The sequence below is a fragment of the Capra hircus genome, chromosome 7 (genome assembly GCF_001704415.2).
Source record: "Capra hircus breed San Clemente chromosome 7, ASM170441v1, whole genome shotgun sequence".
Lineage (NCBI taxonomy): Eukaryota > Metazoa > Chordata > Mammalia > Artiodactyla > Bovidae > Capra > Capra hircus.
In genome coordinates this window covers 58,409,738-58,425,451 of record NC_030814.1, presented here as the reverse complement: position 1 = coordinate 58,425,451, position 15,714 = coordinate 58,409,738, and the positions used below count along the sequence as shown (strand labels likewise).

Here is a 15,714-nt window from a genome sequence, read left to right as displayed (position 1 = left end):
CACACAAACACACCATCCTTTGGCAGCTACTGTGGGGATCAAGATGCTAGGCCTGTGAATCAGCTCAGCTCTGTCTTCTCCCTCATCCCCAAGGCTTTAATAGAAGTAAAAACATTAATAATTCTATTATTGAGCTGGAGAATCAGTATAGGAATAATTTTTCAGCTTTGTTACCCAATTGCTGTTTGAGTTAAGGCAGATAATCTTGTTGTAATTTAAGCCTTCAGTTTCCTTATCTATAAATTGGAAATCTTATATATATATATATGTTATATATATGTTATAATATATATGTTATATTTTATAATATATATAAATAAATATATTTTAAAATATATATATATATATAGGAGAAGGAAATGGCAACCCACTCCAGTACCCATGCCTGGAAAATTCCATGGATGGAGAAGCCTGGTGGGCTACAGTCCATGGGGTTGCAAAGAGTCTATCGACTGAGCAACTTTACTTTCATATATGTATACATATGCAAAGTACTTAATAAAGTACTTGGCCCATAGTAAGCAATCAATTGATATTCCTTAAACGCATCAATCTTCTGTTATTCTGGTCTTAGTAACAGGTAAAATGGTGATGAACTTTTACTTTGTGCCAGGCACTGTGTTATGTGCTAAGGATAACTGATAACTGCAGATAAAGAATCTGCCTGCACAGGAGACACAGGAGATGAGGGTTTGATCCCGGGGTCAGTAAGATCCCCTGGAGAAGGAAATGGCAATCTACTCCAGTATTCTTGCCTGAAAAATCCCATGAACAGAGGAGCCTGGTAGGGTGTAGTCCATGGAGTCACAGAGTCAGACATGACTGCGCGACTAAACACACATACAAGAATAATTACATTTAATCCTATGACAGCCCTGTGAGATGGATGCTATTACTCCTTTACACATGAAAACTGAAGCCCAGAGGTAATTAAATAATTTGCTAAACATCACATAATTTATATGGTGTAGCCAGATTTAGACCTAGTACTCTGATAATAGACCCTAAAGACTTAAAGAGAAGAGGGAAGAATATTTTTACATTCTCCAGTTTCCATGGAAGATTCTTTCCTCTGTCAACTGAAGGACGAAGAAGCTGTGGGGAAATGCTGTTAGTGCTAGCCCAGGTGGTTTCCGCTTTCTTCCCCTCTCTATGATCCTGGACAGGATTTGAGTTTCCAACCGTCATTCTCCTGTGTTTTGTGGGCTGTAATTACTCAGATTTACTTTGTCCAATTCATGAAGGATCCAGCAAGAGGGAGGAGGTGGAGCTTATCTAAGCAATTCATAGACCCCACTGATGGTGGAGTAGGGGGTGGGGAGGGAGCTGGAGATTTTTTACATCCTAATCTTTCAGTGCTGGCAGATACTTTTTGCCTTTTGGTCTGAGCATGTATTCAGGCCGGGCATGTATAATTCTGCAATCTGCCAAGTTCTGGTAGAGAGAGAGAGACAGAGAGAGAAAGATAGGCAAACTGACACACTCTCTCTCTCTCTTTCACACACACACACACACACACACACACACAGAAAGACAGGCACGCACAGAGAGGGAGATGGAATGGTTGCTCAAAGCTGCAGAGGGCTCCAACGAAATTGGAACTGCTTGAAAGGCCTCAGTGGCTGGCAGGGTGGGAAAGAAGTCCAGGAGAAGCGAGATGCCGCTGTGCAGAAAGCCTGGATGTTCATTTGCAAACCCAGAATCTGCGCAGCCTTCTGTGCCTCGACCCTTCCCTGGGCAGCCAGAGGCAGCAGCAGCAGCCCAAGCCCGCGGGAGAACAAGCAATCCAGGGGAGCTGTCTAGCGGAGCCGGAAACGCCTGTAATCATTTAATAGCCTTTGCTGGCTGCACCGACAGAACGGAGTGGGCGGTAGGCAGGCTCCAGAGTGCTGTCTGGCAAGATAGTCCCTGGCTTTAATCAAAATGATGGGTTTCCTGGAAGCTCTTTATTAACCTCAGCACCAGAATCCCAGAGATGGTAACAAAAGGATGAATGGGGCGCGGAGGGGAGGGGCTGAAACCTGCAGGCTGGGCTGTGATTTTCCTGAGCTGAGCACTCACTCCCTCAGGCACCCCTCCCCCCAACTGCAAAAGTCTTTCCACTTACGCTCTCTTAGAGAGAAGCTCCTGCTTGCATCGCCATCTCCCAAGTGGGTGACTAAACAGATACAGCCGGAGAAATTGCTATACTTGTATAATGCCTCAGGGTTTTCACAGAGCCTTCCTATACAGCTCAGGATGTGGGTCTCATGACTGGAGTGAGACTCCCTAGATTTGAGTCCCAGGCTCCACGGTTAGTAACTCTTGATTGATCTTCAGTATCTTCATTTATAAAACTGACATATTTATAAGGCATAGATATTGGTCGTATCTACTTCCTGTGGTTCTTGTGAAGAGTAGAAATTATATTGCATGCAAATCTGCTTAGCTGGGTGCCACACACAGAGGAAGGCAGAGTAAATGTTAACTAATTCATGGCTCTGATGGAGACAGAAAGGTGATCACCTCCATTTTATGCCTGAGGCAACTGAGGCTCAGAGGTTTTTCTATAAATTGCCTAGGTCTAGATACCCTTAAGGGCTTCCCTGGTGGCTTAGATGGTAAAGAAATCTGCTTGCAATGCAGGAGCCTGGGTTTGGTCCCTGGGTTGAGAAGATCCCCTGGAGAACGGAGCTACCCACTCCAGTATTCTTGCCTGGAGAATTCCATGGACAGAGGAGCCTAACTGGCTACAGGCCATGGGGTTGCAAGAGTCAGACACGACTGAGTGATAAACACACACACACACAGACACACACAGACACACATAGACACACACACACACAGACACACACACACACACACACACACACCCTTAAGTAACAGAACCAAAGCAAGCCCTCAAGTTCAGAAGAGCAAAACAAGAGGAAGAGAGGAAAAGAGAATTAAAATCCCTCCAACATTTTCTAGGTTTGCCCCTCTAAGAACTTTCTTGAAAGTAATATCCTTAGTCAAAATGACTGTGGGTGGTTCTGTTAAGTAGAGTCCCTTGGACTGCAAGGAGATCCAAGCAGTCCATCCTAAAGGAGATCAGTCTTGCGTGTTCATTGGAAGGACTGATGTTGAAGCTGAAACTCCAATACTTTGGTCACCTGACGCAAAGAGCTGACTCATTTGAAAAGACCCTGATGCTGGGAAAGATTGAGGGCAGGAAGAAAAGGGGATGACAGAGGATGAGATGGTTGGATGGCATCACTGACTCAATGGACATGAGTTTGGGTAGACTCCGGGAATTGGTGATGGACGGGGAGGCCTGGCATGCTGCAGTTCATGAGGTCGCAGAGTCAGACATGACTGAGCGACTGAACTGAATTGAACTGAGTTGAACTGAAAGTCAGTATAAATCAGATAAACTGCTCCTGGCCTTAATTGGTTGTATAGACAGATTAGAATGGGAGTTGGGGATGAGTTTACAAGTCTGGCATTTGCTTCATAATCTTTAGGACCTTCCCTGGCATCTGCATTGGCAAAGCCTCCAACTTAATCGTTCCTAGTCACTGAGGCTAAACTCCAGTCAGAGTTAGTTTAGCATGAAAGAAGAAAAGTTGGGAATGTTTGCCTAAGGGGAGTGCCTAACATGGATTACTGAATTAAATGAAGTGATCAGCTTCCCCTAGAAGGCAGTTTTTTTTAAAGTTGCAGATCTATATGTCTTTGTGTAAAAAAAAAAAAAAAAGTATGTTGTTTGAATTTTTTAAAGTATCCCTATCTATTGTGGATAAACCAGTCAATTAAAAAAAAAAAAGCAAAATCTATATTTAACGTATAGTTATGACCGTACTCTGTTAAACTTTTGGGGCTTCCCTGGTGGCTCAGGCAGTAAAGAATCTGCCTGCAATGCAGGGAACCGGAGTTCAATCCCTGGGTTGGGAAGATCCCCTGGAAAAGGAAATGGCAACCCACTGCAGTCTTCTTGCCTGGAGAATCCCATGGACAGAGGAGTCTAGTGGGCTGTAGTCTGTGGTGGCTGCGAAGAGTTGGACACGACTGAGCACACTAACACTTTCACTATTAAACTTTTAAATCCCATTCGGCTGTAATCTGAGCATCAGGGAAGGGTTGATGTCTGTCAGAAGCCCTCTTCTGAGGACTCAGTTCAGTTCAGTCAGTCACTCATGTCCGACTCTGTGACCCATGGACTGCAGCACGCCAGGCTTCCCTGTCCATCACCAGCTCCCAGAGCTTCCTCAAACCCATGTCTTTCGAGTCGGTGATGCCATCCAACCATCTCGTCCTCTGTTGTTCCCTTCTCCTCCTGTCTCCTGCTATCTAGGTTGGTCATAGCTTTTCTTCCAAGGAGCAAGTGTCTTTTAATTTCATGGCTGCAGTCACCATCTGCAGTGATTTTGAAACCCAAGAAAAGAAAGTCTGTCACTGTTTCCTCTGTTTCCCCATCTGTTTGCCATAAAGTGATGGGAGTGGATGCCATGATCTTAGTTTTTTGAATGTTGAACTTTAAGCCAGCTTTTTCACTCCACTCTTTCACTTTCATCAAGAGGCTCTTTAGTTCCTTTTCGCTCTCTGCCATAAGGGTGGTGTCATCTGCATATCTGAGGTCATTGATATTTCTCCCGGCAATCTTGATTCCAGCTTGTGCTTTATCCAGCCCGGCATTTTGCATGATGTACTGTGCATATAAGTTAAATAAGCAGGCTGACAATATATAGCCTTGACATACTCCTTTCCCAATTTAGAACCAGTCTGTTCCATGTACAGTTCTAACTGTTGCTTCTTGACCTGCATACAGGTTTCTCAGGAGGAAGGTAAGGTGGTCTGATATTCCCATCTCTTTAAGAATTTTAAGACTCTAGTAGATCCATTAATTTGGGTTGTGGCTTGTCTCAGTTTTGTCTTTGTCAGCCAGTGTGCTGGGTCCCTGGGAGCAGAGGGGAGGGGACCTGTGGGAGGTTCCAGGAAGGGGAAGGGAGACAGTACAGAAAGAGGAAGCATTCCTTTGACTCACCTGGGACTGGCCCTGGGCTGGGGTTAGGGGCAGAAAAGGTATGTTTTCCTTCTCATCTTTTACTCATCTTCCTTTCTCATCTGTCTCATGAGGTACCCTCCTCAAGTATCTCATTGATTCTGCCCCCAAAGTCACAGTATTTTATAAACAAAGTCAGCCAAGGGTTTCAGTGCTCTTGGTCAAAAGGGACTCAAATGAAGAGGTCAGTAAATGTTGTTTGCCAGATCCTTTAAGCTGTTATTTCATCCAAATGAACCCTCAGAGATGTTTGCGCATACATTGGCCTGAATAGGTTGAGTACAAGGATCCAGGAGACGCTGGAGAAACCAGATCCTGTTCTGCTCTGCAGAAGCTGAATATGGGGTGGATGTACCTGAATGGTTCTCTGATTGCTTCTTAGAGTGGAGGCTGAGTCAGACCCAACGAAGACTCCCAGCACAGGCGCAGAAGCTCAGTGACATATAAAAGAAGCTCATTAACTCTTAGCAGTCCAGCTGTGAGGGGCTGTTTCTGCCAATAGGCATGGTCATTCAGGTCCCTTAACTCTGCAAGATAAAAATATCTCTGAGCTTGGCTTCTCCAGATGACCATCCTGAAGGCCTCATGCAGGGTCCTGGCTGTGGTCAGAAAAAATTTCCACCCTAGGCTTTGAGAGCAATTGAAGGGCTGTGGAGTGGTGTTGAAACTGAGTTCTCCTAGACGCCAAGTCAGGAGCTTTTAAATACATTTCCCACTTTTGTCTCAGTCTCTCAGAGGTAGGCCTGTAATTGAAAGGTCAACAGGCAGATTCTGGGTGAGTGCAATTGCAGATCTGATTATCTTAGGTGAATCAAAGAAATCAGTCTTGGGGACACAATACCTATTGCTGTCTGTCCAATGGGCTTCCCAGGTGGCTGTAGTGATAAAGAACCTGCCTGCCAGTATAAAAGACACAAGTTTGATCCCTGGGTCAGAAAGATCCCCTGGAGGAGGAAATGGCAGCCCACTAAAGTATTCTTGCCTGGAGAGTCCCATGGACAGAGGAGTCTGGTGGGCTGCAGAACATGGGGTGGCAAAGAGTCAGACACGACTGAAGTGACTGCACACACACACATGCCCTCTTCCAAAGAGCTATGCTGTCAGCTCTGCCAGGGAAGCATGGTGAAGCACAGGAGTTTATGGGAGAGAAGAAACTCTTCTCCCCCCTTTCCCTACTGTCTGCTGGTATTTGGATAAATCTGCAGTATCTTTGCCCTGCCCTTCTCGCCCTGAGAGCTGTGCCTTGTATATTGCCTGTGTGTGATTCCATTTGCTGGGCTCTTACATTGGGCTGGAGTCAGCCTCAGCACTTCACGCCCATTTCCTAATGTCTTTAGGGACTCCGAAGTGCAGCAGAGGGAAGTTGTTTGAGCTACTGAGGAACTGGCACCACTTCTGTTTCTCACATCAGTCCTTTCATTCATCCATCTAGCAAGTATTTATCAAGTACCTGTTATGGGACAGGAATTGTGCTAGACACTGGCCACACATTGGTGAATAAAACAGATATATTTTCTGCTTCTCTGGACTTTACAGTGATAGAGGTGAAGGGAGGTGCTGCTTGGCTAGGATGACTGTAGAGTGCCTGTCTGAAGAGGTTCCAATTAAGCACAGACTTGGAGAATGAGAGTCTAAGCATGAAGGGGAGATCATTCAGGCAAAAGGAGACCGTATGTGTACAGGCCTTGAGGCAAAAACAACCCCAAGGGGTATTAAGGAATTGAAAGAAAACTTGTGTGGCTGGAAGATAGTGGTAAGAGGGAGACTTATAGATGAAATTGGAGAATAAAAAAATAACAGGTTATTGAAGGGCCTTATATACCATATTAAGGAGTTTGATTTTTTTTTCTCAAGGCAATAGAAAACATTCAAATAATTTTAAGTAAGGGAAGTGATCTAAAATAATTTCTATTTTTAAAGGATTTTACTGTGTGTATATTATACTTCAGTACTTTTAAAAGGGAGAAAGACTTAAAGGAATAAAGGTAACTCCGGCTGTGTGGAAGATTAGAGAAAGGCAGAAGTAGAAGCAGTTTGAGCAAGGAAGAGGCTGTAATTGTTGTAATTCACAAACAAGATATAGTAGTGGTATCTTGAAAAAAGGTAGCGGCAGTGAAGTTGGGGAGAAGAGGACACTGGTTACATTTAGGAGGCTGAAGTGACAAGTGTTGGTATATTATAAATGAAGAATGAAGAATAGAGACAAATGAATAATGACTCCGGAGTTTCTGCCTTGAGCATTGGAGTGAATGGAGTATCATCGACTGAGATGAGAGATTTAGAAGGGAACATAGGAGAAGAATAATGAGTTTGATTTCGGATTGCTTCTGTTTGAGATGCCCATGAGACTGCCAAGAGGAGGCAGACAGGCAGACTGCCAACAGACAGGCAGTTGGATACATGAGATTGGAGAGACCTGTGGACTTTGAATTTGTATCTCATCAGCATATTTAGATGGTGTGTATACCCATGGACAGGCTGAGATCCTAAAAGGAGAGAGTGAAGAGAAAGAAGAAAAAGTCTAGGACCAAACCCAAGGAAACTTCAGCGCATTGATGAACAGTATCTTGTGAGGAAACTAACAGCCCGAGAGAAGGGTCAGGAGAATAGTTTTACTAGCAACTCATTAAACATGTCTTTCAGCACTGCCCTGGTGGGAAAGTGGTTAGGTCTCTGTGTTCCCAGTGCAGGGGACACGGGTTCGAATCCTGGTCAAGGAACATAGATCCTGGATGCTATGCAGCATGGCCGATAAATAAATAAATGTTTCAAGAAGGTTTGAAACTAATGCTGCTGAGAAGTTCAATAAGATGTGACTAAAATGTGATCACTAGCTTTGGAAATAATACAATTAGTGAGCTTGCTGTGAGCAGTGTTAGAAAAGCAGTGCTCAAGGATGCCAAATTAGAGGAGATTGACAAGTGATGAGAGGTAGGGAGATGGAGATAGCACACACAGAGAATCCCAAACTACAGTCAAACCATTTGTCTGGCGGTTCATGGCCCCTCCAAAGGAGCAGTGTCAGATACATGAGCCTTCTGTGATGCCAAAGAGTTCCAGTGTCATGGCCCTTGGGATCACTTTGCCCAGACAGACCATTACTCTTCTTCTCCAGCTCTGACTTCTACTCTTCTAGATGTCTTTGTTGTACTTTAGGTGTGTCTTCCATTAGAAGACTCTTGGAAAATTCTTGCATTGGGAACCCCTGTGGATGCATAATCTTTTTCCTCAAATCTCAGTGCAAATTTCACTTCTCTTCTAGAATCTTGTTTGAATTTCTCAAGTGTGATTAATGATTTTTGCCTCTCAGTCCTATAATACTTTGGGGCTTCCCTGATGGCTCAGTTGGCAAAGAATCCACCCGCAGTGTGGGAGACCTGGGTTTGATCCCTGGGTTGGGAAGATCCCCTGGAGAAGGGCATGGCAACCCACTCCAGTATCCTTGCCTGAAGAATATCCATGGACAGAGGAGCCTGGCGGGCTACAGGCCATGGGGTCACAAAGAGTCGGACACGACTGAGTGACTAAGCACAGCACCCATATATATCTTTTATTTTTAATTGAGATGTAATTGACACATAATATATCAGTTTCAGGTGTACAATATGGATTACTATCTGTATATGTAGGAAAATGATCGCAATAAGACTAGTTAACCTGTCAGTACACAGTTACAAAAACATTTTTATAATGATGAGAACTTTTAAGATCTCATCTTTTAGCAGCTTTCAAATCTGCAATACAGTGTTAGTAACTGTAGTTACTGTACATTACATCCCCATGACCAACTTATACTATAACTGTAAGTTTGAACCTTTTGGCACCCTCACCATCACCACCATCACTACACCCCACCTCTAGCAACCACCGGTCTGTCTTCTGTATCTATAAGCTAGCTGTTTTGTTTTTTTATATGCCACATGTGTGACATTATATGTATTTGTCTTTCTCTGTGTTATTTTGTCAAATATTTAAATATTGATTTATTTCACTTAGCATAATGCCCTTGAGGTCCATTCATGTTGTCACAAAGGGTAGGATGTCATTCTTTTTTATGGCTGAGCTTTATATATATCCATCACATTTTCTTTATTCATGAACCAGTAGATACTTAAATTGCTTCCATATCTTGCCTACTATAAATAATGCTGCAATGAACATGGGGTACATATATCTTTTCAAGATAGTGTTTATGCTTTCTTCAGATACATACCCAGAAGTAGAATTGCTGGATCATATGCTGGCTCTATTTTTAATTTTTTGAGGAATCTCTGTATTCTTTTCCATAGTGACTGTGCCAATTTGCATTGCCACCAACAGTGCACAAGGGATCCCTTTTCTCCGTACCCTCACCGACACTTGCTATTTCTAGTTTTTTTTGGTAACAGCCATTCTAACAGGGGTGCGGTAATAGCTTATTGTGGTTGTGATTTGTAATTCTCTGATGAGTAGTGACATTGGGCACCTTTTCATGTACCTGCTGGCCATCTGTATGTTTTCTTTGGAAAAATGTCTATTCAGATCTTCTTTCCACTTTTTAATCAGATAGTTTGGGATTATTTTGATACTGAATTCTATGACTTCTTTATATATTTTGCAATTTTTTTCTCCCATTCCATAGGTTGCCTTTTTCATTTTGTTGGCTTCCTTCTTTGTGCAGAAGTCTTTCAGTTTGATGTAATGTAATTTGTTTGTTTTTACTTTTGTTATCAGATTCAAAAAAATCATTGTTAAGACTGATGGTAAAAAGCTTACTGTTTATGTTTTCTTCTAGGAGTTTTATGGTTTCAGGTCTTATGTTCAAATTTGTAATCCATTTTGAGTTAATTTTGGTATATGGTGTAAGATAGAGGCCCAGTTTCATTCTTTTGTATGTGGCTGTCCATTTTTTCCAGCATCGTTTATTGAAGATGTTGATCTTTTCCCATTGTATATTCTTGGCTTGTTTGTCATTAATTGACCATTTTTGCCTGAGTTTATTTTTGGGCTCTGTATTCTCTTCCATTTATCTCTGTGTCTTTTTATGTCATACTGTTTTGATTAATTAGCTTCATAATATAATTTAGAAGCTTCATGCCTCCAGCTTTATTCTTTTTTCTCAAGAATGCTTTGGCTGGCATTTCCCTGGCAGTCCAGTGGTTAAGACTCTGCACTTCTACTGCAGGAGGGCACGAATTTGATCTGTGGTCAGGGAACTAAGATTCTGCATGCCACGCAATGCAAAAACAATACAATACAAACAAACAAAGACAAAGAATTTGGCTACTGGGTTCTTTTGTGGTTCCATACAAATCTTAGGATTGTTTGTTCTATTTCTGTGAAAAATGCCATTGGAATTTTGATAAGAATTGCTTTAAATCTGTAGATTGCTTTGAGTAGTATGGGCATTTTAGCAATATTAATTTTTCTAATCCATGAGCATGGAATATCTTTCCACTTGTTTCTGTTTTCTTCAACTTATTTCATAAATGTTGTAAAGTTTCCGGTGTACCAGTCTTTCATCTTCTTGGTTAAATTGATTCCTGGGTATTTTATTGCATATTCTACTTTAATCCAGTACATTTCCTGCCCCACTCCCAGGCAGGGTAATCACAACCAGATATTCTTTAGGGAATTCTTCACAAAGAACCAAAAACATGTTATTAGAAACTTAGATTTATGGACCCAGTGGTGAAAAAATCTGCCTTCCTGCTTGTTTCCAAACACCGGCCTTGCCCTAGGCTTGAAGAAATAACCCATGATTTCATGGGTGCTGTGCAGCCTCTCCTGTGTTCCGTGTGGCACATGGAAGACATATGTTGACTCTGTGACTGACTTGCAGTGTTTTGTCTTGCAGAACCAGAGGCAGGAGAGGTGTCCCCTCCAGTCGGGGCTGGTGTCAACAGCAACAGCTGGACCTTTAAATATGGACCAGGCAACCCCAAACAACCTGGTCCCGGTGAGTTGCCAGACAAATTCATTATCCCAGGATCTCCTGCAATCATCTCCATCCGGCAGGAGCCTACTAACAGCCAAATTGACAAAAGTGACTTCATAACCTTCGGCAAAAAGGAGGAGACCAAGAAAAAGAAGAAAAAGAAGAAGGGTAACAAGACCCAGGAGAAAAAAGAGAAAGGGAACAGCACGACTGACAACAGTGACCAGTGAGGTCATCTAATGGAAACAAGCCACTTAGCCAATTTTTGTAATAATGGCAGACCTCTCCCATGTAGCAACTCCCTACTCCTTTCTCCTGTCCACACAGACCCTCTCTTATAGACCTCAGAAATCTGCAGAAAGTTCCCTGTGTCTGTCTAGATCACATTTAACAGGTTTTTGTCTTAAAAGCTTTGCTAAGTCTGGTGTTAACTCTTTCTCTCCACTCTGGCTTGTTTGCAGAACCTAAAAAGCAGACCCAAGTTTCCTTTCTCCTCCGCCGCAAAGGAGAGGCTTCCCAGCCCCGCCAGTGAGAGGTTGGACTCTCTGCCCTGTGCTCCGGGGATCCTGTCTTGATGACACTTGCAGGGCAGGCTGAAAGGTTTTGAGATTGAGCAGCTTGAGTGTCTGTGGCTACTGGGTATGTGTGGCCACCGGGGATAGGTGAGTGTCAGATGTTGGCTGGGATGGGCCAGGTTAGACTAGGAGGGTTGGGAAACAAAGGCAAATCAACAATGGGAAGTATGAAATGAAAAAGGACCAGACTTTCTAAATCTTTACAACTCAAGAGGTGGTGGCCACCCTCTAGCAGACAAAATTCCCTCCACTGACAAGGCTTTAGGAATCCCTAAGTCTCTTGGCTGTGGTGTCATTATACCTAAAACCTGCATTTTTACCTACAAGCCTGTAGTTCAGTGTTCCATGGGGGGGCCAACCAGGGCAACAGAAGCAGATCTGATGTGTTTCCTGTATATGTCCTTGTGCTCACTTTATTAAAAATTCTTTTGCACACAATGTTATGAAAAGGTCAGATCCTTTTCCAACAACACATATGCAAAAGCAAAAGAAAACCCCAACACCTCACTTTATGCTGTTTGTTGTTTGATAGATTTATTTAAAAAAGAGCAAATCTATAACTATAAATCTTTAAAGAGAAATATGATTAATACAACTCCCCTAAACTATCCTCGAAAGAGAATTTTGTCTACAGCCATTTAAATGATCATTGCTGCTACAGAAGTGCTTTAAGAGAATTGCCTGAAACATCTGTATTATACCGGCCACCTGCCAATCACAGCTTTACTCTTTCAGGTCACTCTGGGGCTGCCTCTTGCATGTATTAATGACTAAATAAAAGGATCTTTCTCTCTCTCTCTTTTCTAAAAAACAATTATGTGCACTTTGAATACACAACCTTCTCTAGCCAACCCTATCAAGACCCAGAAATTGAAGAAAAATATTGTTTTCTCGTACATAACAGTGAGCAGACTTTTCAATCCTCGAATTCTGTGATTTGTCTTGGAGTGCTAGCCAACACCTTCTCTTTGGTTTAGTTTTCCTTTTCTATAACACTCTGAATTGCTAATCTTGCTAACACCTATGATATTACCTGAACTCAATCTCCCATATGTATGCTGTATGCTATTATAAGACTCCTGAAATATATTTACTCTGTGCTTGTGTATGTGAATGTTATTGCAACTATTACCTAGAGTGAACTTTAAGCTTTATTGTTGAATGTAATTCCATTATATTTCCTTTTGTACACCTGTGAAAAAGTGGAGTAGTGTTTTTTTAACCATTGTTAATCAGCTTTTGTGTATGAAAGACACAGTAAAATTTCTTTCTTAAATCAAGATACTGGTGATTCAAGGAATTTTATTTGTGGTCAGCCAAGAGCCATCTCTTGCCAAGACTCTGGCTGGCAAGGGAATGGATAAAGCTGTTTTTTTCTAGTAACAATTCTGGAATACATACTGAAGATATTCCCTGAGGGTGTGTGCAAGCACAAAATTTACCAATTTGACCTCTTTGAAGTTGCAGAATGCTTTGAAATTCTAACAATACCTGGAATATCAGCTCATAGAAAATAATAAAATTTACTGCCAACCTTAAATAAGAAATTTTAATTTTGTTTAAATGTACGGTTTAAGAAGTTGGATTATATTATCTTTTAAAAGTTGACATAAAAGAGGTAGGAGTCTGTTATTAAAGCAAAAGCATTAAATCTAAAAAAAAAAAACCTGTTTTGTCTACTTTTAGCTTCATTCTCCCATTTTTTGAAGGGTGTGTAACTTCAGCTCTGCAGGATTGCATGGGGTAAAACTTCTTGCTAACACATGTGAATCATTGCTACATTGTAGGTTGTGATCATTTTGCCCCACTGAAACCCATGTATCTGACCTTACGTGCCTTTTGAATACTAGGAGAATTGGGCTAATTTATTAATGATGATAATTATAATGTATGTGTACAGCACTTTTTACATTTGCAAAGTGCTTTCCAATCCATGTTAGTTACTAGTTATTACAGCTGTAAGGATAAAACACATCATGTGGATTCATTTTTGATTGGTGCTATTGGTATTTCCTCTGTATTGCTAATAAATGGAAAATGGTGGTATGAAAGAAATGGTGGTCATTTCTAAGTATAAAAGTAGGAGCAAATAGAACACTGATTATCATTAGCTATTATTATTGAAGAAGGTTGCAGTGTGAAACTTAGTGTATCACTCTCTGGCTGTCTCCCTGGCTATTATGTTCATTACTAAGGCACGACACTCAATGGAATCAAGAATCAAATTCCACAATATCACCGGAACGGGCAGCCAGGAGATTTCTGGGTCACATCCCAGTACACCATTTCGGTCTTCTCTAATAAGAATTCCAGCAAACCAGTTTTAATCACTAGAGCCCTCCAGTCATCTAGTTCATATTTTGTTTAGCCCTTGCATCTCTCCACAATTGGGAAATCAAATAATGCCCCCAAGAAATTAACTTTTATTAAGTACAGGTGTATGCCAGCCCGTGTAACAGGTAGGCTCATAGTACATGTTCTGTAACAAATAGATGATATTTTCCTTCTGTAGTTAAAATTTTATGAGCATGTGCTTAAAAAAAAAAAAAACAATTACTGACAATAACTTGGAGATTCCTCCAGGTCAACTCTTAAGTCATTCTTTTTAATTCCTGTACAAATCCTATATGATAGCCAGATCATAATGCATAATGTACTAAATTTTTTTCTCTATTAATGGACAGTTGGGTTATATCCAGATTTTTGCTACTAGAAACAACAAATAGCACTTATATGCAATGATAAATTCAGTTGCCGAACTTTATAAAACCTGGTCTAGGTGTATCCCAAAGAGGAAATGTGAAAGGCTTTTATGAATATTACGGAACTCCTGCAATAACTGCAGTCCTCTATGTGAACATACACTTATTTTTAGCACTGAGCAGTCGATTATGGCTCTATTCATATAGATGACTGATGAAAAACAGAATAGACGTTCACAAGAAAGACAGAAGTGAGAAAGATTTGTTTTCATTTCTTATCCAAAATCATTTCCTAGGAGCTCCCTTTCACCCCAAGACTTTTCTTCTTCCAACTGTAGATTGAGATGCATGTGTCCAGGAAGAAGAAATTTTCCTTTATCCTTCTACATTCTTCTGTCTGATCGAAGAAAGAAATTGACATGAGACTGATTAACAGGAGAAAGTCAAACGGAAGTTTAATAATAGGTCTATGTGGGAGATACCCAGGAAAACTGAGTAACTCACTAAGATGCCCAGAACCCTCACCTTAAACACCATCTTCAGCTAAAGACAAAAGAAGATGTTGGGGGTAGTGGTTTGGGACTTTAAAGGAGAGGAAGGCAATTCACATGGAGATATAAAAGCAAATGTTTGGTAAATGAATGTTTGCTGGGCCTGCAGAGACAATGTGACACAGAATGGACTCTAATTTCTATCTAGAAATCTCTATCTAGGCCCTGCCCAATTTCCCCCTAGTTTTTCTTTGCATATGTCTGATGACAGCACTATTCTGCAAACAGGCCCTTTATCTAAATTCTTTTTTTTTAATTGAAGTGTAGTTGGTTTACAATGTTGTGTTATATCTAAATTCTTTAGGCAGCTAAGTGGGAAGTAAAAAGAGAGACTTCCTGAGTCTTCAGTTTCTTAAAAATAATCAGCCTAAATTAATCCTCATGCCAAAGAGATGCATTCTGGGTGGAAAATTTTGTCCCCTGCACCAGTTCTGAAACATTGATGTTGGGCTTGTTAGGGAGCTGCAGCTGGGATGGGGACTACCAAGATGAAGCTCGTGGTAAAGAACCCACCTGCCAATGCAGAAGACATTAAGAGATGTGGGTTCAATCCCTGGGTCGGGAAGATCCCCTGGAGGAGGGCATGGCAATCCACTCGAGTATTCTTGCCTGGAGAGTCCCCATGGACAGAGGAGCCTGGAGGGCTACAGTCCAGAGGGTTGCAAAGAGTCGGACATGCCTGAGCGACTGAGCACACAGTACAGCTGGAATGAGCAGTACTGGATCAAGCCTAGGGTTGCTTGTAGGACAGGGAGGTGGGTTTTTATAGACTGAGTTTAAATCTGATAGTAATTTTAGTTTCTTTGCATAAATTTGGGATGCTAGGGCCAAGAGGCTAAATATCAAGTCTGTTTCTGCTGGTTAGATGTACATTGTGGGAAAGATTCTTTGATTGCAAGTTAAAGACTAGCTCTACCTATTAATAACTTAAGCTAAAAAGGACTGTCTA

At 41.6% G+C, this 15,714-nt stretch overlaps 1 protein-coding gene across 6 annotated transcripts in view; it reads left to right on the top strand.

Annotated features, from left to right (window-relative positions):
* LOC102181119 (protocadherin alpha-C2) overlaps positions 1-13,558 on the top strand; it is a 187,060-nt gene extending 173,502 nt beyond the window's left edge. For 5 of the 6 annotated variants that reach the window (XM_018050258.1, XM_018050262.1, XM_018050261.1 and 2 more), the window contains exon 4: positions 10,857-13,558. In XM_018050258.1, the coding sequence (XP_017905747.1) occupies positions 10,857-11,167 (311 nt within the window). In that variant the 3' untranslated portion in view covers positions 11,168-13,558. The remainder of the gene's footprint in view (positions 1-10,856) is intronic. The other variant, XM_018050260.1, reaches the window with a different exon arrangement.